Source organism: Herpailurus yagouaroundi, unplaced genomic scaffold (genome assembly GCF_014898765.1).
Source record: "Herpailurus yagouaroundi ecotype Mexico unplaced genomic scaffold, PumYag 77, whole genome shotgun sequence".
NCBI lineage: Eukaryota > Metazoa > Chordata > Mammalia > Carnivora > Felidae > Herpailurus > Herpailurus yagouaroundi.
In genome coordinates, this window is record NW_024412388.1 from 93,084,140 (window position 1) to 93,093,707 (window position 9,568).

The 9,568-nt window shown below is 43.3% G+C and overlaps 1 protein-coding gene across 1 annotated transcript in view; it reads right to left on the reverse strand.

The window, feature by feature from the left end:
• The window catches only part of SLC25A24 (solute carrier family 25 member 24), a 65,631-nt gene extending 56,131 nt beyond the window's left edge, over positions 1 to 9,500 (reverse strand). The window contains exon 1 of the mRNA XM_040471161.1: positions 9,103 to 9,500. Coding sequence (XP_040327095.1) covers positions 9,103 to 9,285 — 183 coding nt within the window. The 5' untranslated portion in view covers positions 9,286 to 9,500. The remainder of the gene's footprint in view (positions 1 to 9,102) is intronic.
• Between the last annotated feature and the right edge of the window lie 68 nt (positions 9,501 to 9,568).

The following is a 9,568-nucleotide window of genomic DNA, read 5'->3' on the forward strand; positions in this document are numbered from 1 at the left end:
TTGTGGTTCATATACACTATGGAATACTACGTGGCAATGAGAAAAAAATGAAATATGGCCTTTTGTAGCAACGTGGATGGAACTGGAGAGTGTGATGCTAAGTGAAATAAGCCATACAGAGAAAGACAGATACCATATGGTTTCACTCTTATGTGGATCCTGAGAAACTTAACAGGAACCCATGGGGGAGGGGAAGGAAAAAAAAAAAAAAAAAGAGGTTAGAGTGGGAGAGAGCCAAAGCATAAGAGACTGTTGAGAACTGAGAGCAAACTGAGGGTTGATGGGGGGTGGGAGGGAGGAGAGGGTGGGTGATGGGTATTGAGGAGGGCACCTTTTGGGATGAGCACTGGGTGTTGTATGGAAACCAATTTGACAATAAATTTCATATATAAATTAAAAAAAAAAAAAAAGGAAGACCCCTTAAATCAGGCTGTCCAGTCCAACCACCTGTCAGACACTGCCTAATCGTTTAGCATACACTCAAAACCCATTAGGACAGAGGGTCCTCAAGTCCATCATCTAGTACCTGTGACATCACATTTCAAAGGCTTTTCTACATGAACTTTCATATCCAGTCACATGTGATCTTGACAAGAGCTCAGTCGGTTAAGTGTCCAACTCTTGATCTCAGCTCGCATCTTGATCTTAGGGTTGTGAGTTCAAGCCTCATGTTGGGTGTGAAATCTACTTAAAAAAAAAAAAGATCTCTGTCCAAGAAAGATATTTGCATTTTAAGAATAATGAAAGTAAAGCAAAGGGTTAAGTGACTTGACCAGGACTACACAGTCACACCACGTAGGGACCTCGTTGGCCATGCTACTTCCCTTCCTGCTCTCGGCAGTCTCTGCTGTGAGAGTCCTAGACCCCTTATGATGATAAATCTCTCCTAAGAAAGTTACAGTAAGACTTGATGCGCATGAAAATATGGCAAACAACTTAGTTTTAAAACTGCCTGTAATTTACCTGCTTAACTAAACAGATTTGTTAAATCAGCCAACTCTGAACCTGGATACAGGAATACCTTCATACTGTATGAAACCTGACCCCCATTCTCCTCCACATACTACTAAAAGAGGAGTCACTAAAATGATGCCAAGATTGGAGAAGGAGGAAAAATATCTGTAAAATCCTTTGGGCAAGATCCCCTTTTTTCATTTTATTGCCTGAATTCAAAATTTGGGGCATTTGTTGTTTTTTTCGTTTTGGTTTGGTTTTGGCCCTACACTGTTCCAAATTCTTCCAAATTCTTCCTCTAAATTGAAACAAAATAAGCATAATTCCAGCTAAAACTGCTGACTCTTCCCCATCAGTTTATTTTCCTCAGAATTTCCATTTGGGTAAATTAAAATTCAGATTATTTCCTCTATTCTTTAATGTTCTAAAACTTGTTCCTTAGAGTACCTCAAATGGCATCCAAACATTGGGACTGTATTTTAGAATGCTCTAATGTAGCCTTTGACGAAAAACAATAAGGAGGAGGAGAGGGAGGAGGAAAAAATAGAAAATACTCTAGGAGCGCCTGGGTGGCTTGGTCAGTTAAGCATCAGACTTCGGCTCGGGTCATGATCTCACGGCTGTGGGTTCAATCCCTGCATCAAGCTCTGTGCTGACAGCTCAAGCCTGCTTTGGATATTGTGTCTCCCTCTCTCTCTCTCTCTGCGCCCCCCCCCCCGACCCCCACTCGTACTCTCTTTCAAGAAAAATAGACATTAAAAAACAATTTTTTTTAAAAAAAGAAAATATTCTAAAAAGCAGAACTTGCTTTGAAATCTTTTCCCTGGGTAGTTTTGCAACACTTAGTAATGGTTAGCTGTACTCCTTAAGACTCTCTTCTACACTCTACTTTTATATTCCATATTCTTTCCATTTAAGGTCTAAAAGAACTTAAACAGAAATCTGCTGTCTTCTAATTACTGAATTCATTACAAACGCTTGGAAACATGGAGAGGAGATATTATCAGATGGAAATTTAGAGAGATTTCACTTCATGCTGAATATTTGTCTTAGCTGCAAACTATTAGGCTTCCCTTGAAGAGTCACCTCATAGTTCTCATTTCTAGGTACTCAAGTAAATAATCTCCCCAATCCTTGACATTATGCAAACCCTTGACCTATGCCTCTGAAACTCTCCCCCATACAGACTGACCATGTGATCCTAATTCCAACTACTTGGTTAGCTACTGTTTCCCAGGCTTGCTTTAACCCTCTCTTCCTCCACTTATTTCCCACACGGCCACCACAGTGATCTTCCTTTTAAAAACATCAGTCTGCCTGTGTCCCGCTCTTACTTAACACCTCTCAAGGCTCCCATTGCTCATATAAAAGCCAAACCATTCAACAGGCCCAAAATGTCTTTGAGGATCTGGCCTGTCTTCCTCTGATATGACACTAATTTTTTAAGAAGACCAACCAGGCACTAAGTGGAAAGTCAGCTGTACTGAGGCCTTCTGTTCTGGAAGGGGCACTTGGCTCATCCTCACAGGAACAGATAACCTCCTCCAGGTAGGGGTTTCCCTTTCCCCTATCTGGAGGCTTATGGAATACCTGATTGACAGGCCTGAAATCCCCACATAACACAGCGTCTGACCAGGGAATCTGCTTCATAGTAAAAGAGGTGTGGAAGTAGGCCCATGACCAAGGGATCCACTGGCGTATTACACACCACACTGTCCAGAAGCAGCCATCCTCACAGGATGCTAGAGGGGCCAACTGAAACCATAACTGAAGCACTGAGGAGACAATATTTGGCCAAAGTGAGTTGCCACCCTTCAGGATGCAGTATATGTATGAGATGAGAGACCTCTGTATGGTTCTGTGCCCCCAACAGGAAAAAAACGTGAGTTCAGGAACCAAGAGGTAGGAGCAAGAGCAGTCACACTTACTAGCATTCCATGTGACCCACTGGGAGACTTTTCGCTTCCTGCTCCCACAACTCTGGGCTTTACAGGGTTAGTTTCTAGTCCCCAAACAGGGAATACAGCAAGGGTCCCCCTGAACCACAGCTACAGCTACCACCAGGACACTTGGAACTCCCTGTGTCCAGGGACCAACAGGCAAGAAAAGAAGTCATTGCTTTAGTAGGTTTCAGTTGACCCCGATCAGCAGGAGACAGGGCTGCTTTTATGCAATGGAGACAAACAGGAATAGGTATGGAACTCAGGTGACCCATGTGGACACCACAAACGCTACCTGGTACTCCACTGCCCAATTAGAACTGTGAATGGACACAAGCAGCAACACTGGCTTGAGAAGCTCAGACCCCTGACAAATGAAGGTTTGGGGCACACCGGAAGTCACAAAGACCTGCAGGTATTATAGCTGAGTATGAGTGGAATTTAAAGGAGACAGTCAAGAGGCGCCTGAGTGGCTCAGTCGGTTAAGCGTCTGGCTCTTGACTTGGGCTCAGGTCATGATCTCACGGTTGTGGGACTGAGCCTCACATCAGGCTCCACACTGAGCATGGAGCCAACTTGAGATTCATTCTCATTCTCACTCTCTCTCTCTCTCTCTCTCTCTCTCTACCCCCGCCCTCCGGCTCACTCTCGCTCTCTCTCAGAATAAATAAATAAACATTGTTTTTAAAAAATAGACAGTCAAGAAGGGAAATGAGTACCAGCTGTGACTGGAATGGAGACTGTAGTTTGTCCCACTGACCTCCCTGAGAAACAGAGGGAGAGAACAATGAGGAAGTATTCCCCACAATGATGTAGAGAAGCAGATTTGCGTGGCACAAGGAGAGGTCTCTGGTGGCTAGGTCAGATCACCCGTGAAGGGAAACTGATGTGGGAGCAGAGCTGACTGACGGCTGGCCTTGCCACACCCTTGGACCCTGCTGCCACAGCTCTGACACCAAGTACGTGCTTGCCCTGGGCTGCTCCAACCAAACACTGGCCACAGCAGGGGACCAGCACAGGGCAGCCTGTGACACAGGACACCACTGACAACATTTGCCCTGTGACTCCCTATTATCTTAGCTGAGACTTTCTAAGAACACTGCTTTGACCTAAAGTTGTTCCAAAATCATTCTTTCTTCAACTCTTCTAACAGGGGTTAAATTTATGTCATGGTCTTAAGACCCCCTCGACTTACTCCTTTTTTCGTCCTCCTTACCCTTCACAAGCATTGCTCCCAATAAATCTTTTGCACACTCAATCCCATCTTGGGTTTCTTCCCCTCAGAAGACCAGAACTGACAGTACAAGAGAAGTTCAACACAAGAGGTGATAACATGGGATCTGGCAACTGGCTCACTCATCACCCAACCGGCAAAGAGCCCTGAGTGGACTATGGCACAAGAATAATGTTTTGCACAAGGTGGGAGCCCAATGCTGATGATTTCCCAGTGGTGATCTGGGAAATGACTGTTTGAGGACGACACCATGGTATAATAATTCAGGCATTTGAAAAATATGCTATAAGGGTAGGCAAGACAGTGTACTGATAAAAGGATCAATTTACCAGGAGGATACCAAAATGCTAAATTTGAACACACCAGTAGTATAGTCCACTATATAGTCTATTTTTAAAATATAAAAGGGAAAATTGACAGAATTATAAAGATAAGTTGGCAAATCCACAATCACAGAGGGAGCTTTTGACATCTTTCAGTACAGATTGTAGTAACAATAGTCAATAATTTAAAGGCTAGGGGCACCTGGGTGGCTCAGTCGGTTGAGTGTCCAACTTTGGTTCAGGTCATGATCTTGCAGTCCATGAGTTTGAGCCCCATGTCACGCTCTGTGCTGACAGCTCAGAGCCTGGAGCCTGCTTCAGATTCTGTGTCTCTGTCTCTCTCTGCCCCACCCCTGTCTCTTTGCCTCTCTCTCAAAAATAAATAAACATTAAAAAAATTTTTAATAATAATTTAAAGGCTAATTGTTGGGATGCCTGGGTGGCTCAGTCAGTTAAGCACCCAACTCTTGATTTCAGCTCAGGTCATGAAATAAGGGTCGTAGGATCGAGCCCCATGTCAGGCTCCAGCTGAGCATGGCGTGGAGCCTGCTTAAGATTCTCTCTGTCCCTCCCCAACTCATGCTTGCTCTCTCTAAAAATAAATAAATAAATAAATAAATAAATAAATAAATAAATAAATAAATAAATTTTTTTAAATAAAGGCTAATGGCTGATTGCTTATTAGGTACCAGGCAGTTTTATAAGTACTTGACATATTTTAATTCATTTATTCTTCACAATAACCCTATGATATAGGAACTAATGTTGCTTCTGTAACAGTTGAGGAAACTGGGGCAAGAGAGGTTAAGAAAATTGTCCAGAAAGGGGTGAAGCCAAAATTGGTAAAGGGGAGTTACAGAATGAATAAGTCACAGGGATGAAAACCACAGCATAGGGAATATAGTTAATGGTATTATAATAGTGTTGTATGGTGACAGATGACAGCTACACTTGTGAGCACAGCAGAACATACAAAGTTGCTGAATCACTATGTTGTACACCTGAAACTAATGTAACATTGTGTGTCAACTATACTTTAATTAAAAAAAGAGAGAGAAAAAGAACATTGTCCAAAGTTAACTAGTTAAGTAGCAGAACCAAGATTCAAACCCAGACAGTTTGCTTAGATTTCTCCTATTTTCTTATGCATGTAAAAAGATGTGTATCTGACAAAACTATGAAGACAATAAAAAGATCAGCAATGGGGGACAGGGATGAGTAGGCAGAGCACAGAATTTTTAAGGCAGTGAAAATTCTCTGTATGATATTGTAATGATGGATACATGTCATTATACATTTGTCCAAAACTACAGAATATACATTCCTAGAGTGAACCCTAAGGTAAACTATGGGCTTTGGGTGATAATGATGTGTCAATGTAGGTTCACTCTTGGTTTAAAAAAAGCACCATTCTGTTGAGTGATGTTGACGATAGGGGAGGCTATGCATGTCATGTGTAAGGGCAGAGGGTATATGGGAAATCTCTGTACCTTCCTCTCAATTAAACTTAAAAATTGATCTTAAAAAATAAGTCTTCGGGGCGCCTGGGTGGCGCAGTCGGTTAAGCGTCCGACTTCAGCCAGGTCACGATCTCGCGGTCCGTGAGTTCGAGCCCCGCGTCAGGCTCTGGGCTGATGGCTCAGAGCCTGGAGCCTGTTTCCGATTCTGTGTCTCCCTCTCTCTCTGTCCCTCCCCTGTTCATGCTCTGTCTCTCTCTGTCCCAAAAATAAATAAACGTTGAAAAAAAAATTAAAAAAAAAAATAAGTCTTCATTTAGAAAAAAAAAGATGTTTCTCTTATTTTATCCAGCATTTCTTTGTATCTTGCAATAGGAGGATTTTTTGGTTATCTTGTCCTACATAGGCTGGAAATACAAGTACTAACAACTGCTTTACCCTTAAATTTTATCTTTTTTTCTGCAATTATTTCAAATGGGCCTCTGCCTTGTTTAGGCTGTTTCAAATCACAGGCCTAAATATTTTTGTATTACAGTGTTTAGGTGACTAAGACATGACCCTCATCTTCGAGACGGTTGGTCTTATTGGAGGGCACAGGCAGTAACTGAAAATAATACCTTTTGAAAATGATAACAGTAGTGACATGTGAGACAAATGACTTACACATAGTAGGGTGTGATCAACTCTTCTATAGAGGGTGGCCCAAAAAGGCTCATCTCAGAGGAGGTGATACTTATAAAAACAAAACAAAAACCTCTTTTTCCCCCTAATCATAATAATATACAATTATTTTTAAAAATTGAATACAAAAATTGTGAAGAAAAAAGTAAAAAGGTAATTTAACTCCAGTCATCCATAAATAACCATTATTGACCTTTTTTTTAAAGTTTATTTATTTTGAGAGTGTGCAAGCAGGGTAAGGGTAAAGAGAAAGGGAAAGAGAATCCCAAGCAGGCTCCACACTGTCAGTGTAGAGCCCAATAAGGGGCTTGAATTCATGAGCCATGAGATCATGACTCAAGCTGAATCCAAGTCAGAGTTTAACTGACTGAGTCACCCAAGTGCCACTACCATTATTAACATTTTATTGAAGAAGTCAAGGGGCACCTGGGTGGTTCAGTCAGTTAAGTGCTGGACTTCGTCTCAGGTCATGATCTCAGTCTATGAGTTCAAGCCCCACATTGGGCTCTGTGCTGACAGCTCAAAGCCTGGAGTCCACTTCAGATTCTGTGTCTACCCCCTCCCTCACTCACGCTCTGTCTCTCTGTCAAAAATAAATAAATATTTTTTAAAAAAGAAGTCAAAAAAGAGTGCTGGGAATAGTTAATAATATCTAGCATAAGCACAGGGAGTAATACTATATATGTGTATATGTATGCATAAAATACATTTTATGCTTATGTATATGTGTGTGTGTGATAGCGATAAATATATGCCATCCTATTCTATGTTTGCATTCACATAATTTTATACAACTTACTTTATAATTTGTTCATATATAAACTCTGGAAAACTAAAGGCATTTTTTATTTCTGATTTTAAGTTCTTATTTTCTTAATCAACCTTACCAGAGGTTTGTCTATTTTATTCATATTTTCAAAGAACCAACCAAAAAAGCGTATCTTTGGAAATTTAAAGCACACATTTAAATAATTCACGGGTCTGGGGCACCTGGGTGGCTCAGTTGGTTAAGTGTCCGGCTTCAGCTCAGGTCATGATCATGGTTCTTGGGTTCGAGCCCCGCATCAGGCTCTGTGCTGACAGCTCAGAGCCTGGAGCCTGCTTCGGATTCTGTGTTTCCCTCCCTCTCTGCCCCTCTCCCACTCACATACACACACTCTCTCGCTCGCTCGCTCAAAAACATTAAAAAATCTAAAAATTAATAAATAATTCATGGGTTAATGATGAAATCACATTGGAAATTAGAAAATACTTGGAACTAAATAACAAAAATACAAATTTGTGGGATGCAGCTAAAAAAAAGTGATTAAAGGGATACTGTAGTTCAAAATTAAGTCATCAAGCATTCAACTGAAAAAATTAGAAAAAGAGCAAATGAGTAAGCCCCAAGAAAGCAGAAGGAAAGACACAAATTAGTGGGAAAAAAATAACAAAGAAACCATCAGCAAAAAGTACCAAACGTTCATTCTTTCAAAGTATAAATAAGAAAAATCTTTGACAAAATTGAAGGAGGGGGGTGGAGATCAATATCAGAAATGAAATTGAACAACTTAATGACACATAGTCAGAACTTTTTAAAAACTGTAAGTGAATATTATGAACCTTGGACAAAATAGACAGTTTTCTAAAAATTGTAACTTACTAATAAGCCTGACCTCGGTAAGAAATAGTAAACTAACGGGGGGCCTGGAACTACTAAAGACATTGAACGAGTAGCTTAAAATGTAACTGTGAAACAGTTGTTGGCTCTTATAGTTTAATCACCTTCCCTCTTGGGATAGGGAATGTTGAAGTGTCCTCTTATGTTTCAGAGTGGTTGGCGAGGTTCCAAGTATCCCCACCCCGCTAAGGGGGCTGAACTTCACAGGCACAATCAAAATGACTCATAGGAGTTGAAACTGCCCAGCGACAGGCCAACCCTTTAGGTCAATATATGTACTGAGGACATTAAGAAGGTCTTAAACAAGGGAATGTTGCCTGTCCTCAACAGTTAGCTGGCAGGAAACACACGGTTGGTTTTCACAAGTTCTGAAACACTAGACAAAACTAGCTGGTGTAACAAAGCAGCTTCTGAGTGTCACAAAGTGTGAGCCTTTTTTACAGAACCTGGAGCCCACTAAGTCTGAGAACTTGAAAAACAAACAACAACAAAAACCCGAAAGAAACAAAAAACTTAATGAGAGCTTAAAAAAAAAAAAAATTCTTTATGATTAAATTTTGCAAAAAGGCAGGTGAAAGAGCCGGGATGCATTCACACAAAAGTACTGCGGTACAGACGTTTTAAATCGTTAGAGCGGGCTACAGTGTTCGCTGCGCTAACTTCCTTTGGAAAAATACCAGGAGGCTTTCAGGTGACGAGCACCGGTCCCGGGGGACCCTGGCCCCGCGCCCCATTCACGAGCTTCGGCACCCGATCGCCGGCTGGAAGCCGCACAGTTCCGCCTTCCTTGCAGCCCGCACCCAGAATCTCCGCAGCCCTCCCGGCCCTCCCGCTGCGCCCAGCAGCCACCCACCTCCTCGCCATCCTGGCCCAGGGCGACGCCCAGGCCCTTGAGCCCCTCCTGCAGCTCGCCGATGTCCACCACGCCGTCCCCGTTGCGATCCAGCTTCTGGAAGAGGGTCTCGAAGCGCGTCGGCGGCGCCGCGTCCTGGCAGGCCGCCGCGGGCAGCACGAAGCCCCGCAGCCAACGCAGCATGGTCCCGGAGGCGCGGGGCGGCGCAGCCCAGGGGAGTCACCGGGGCGAGGACTCGGGGGGTGGCGGGTGCAACGAGGACCAGCGTCCCGGCCGCCGCCTGGCTGCGAGGAGCCAGCCGGGTGCAGTGCGCGGGAGCAAAGACCCCAACCCAGCCCGGCTTGTCGCGCAGGGAGTGGCCGCTCCAGCTGCTGCCTGGGGAGGAGCTCGCCTGGCGCCGGCCTCCCTTAGAGGCGTGGAGGGGCGGGCCTAGCGCTGCCTAGAGCGGAGCAGGAAGTGAAAGGGC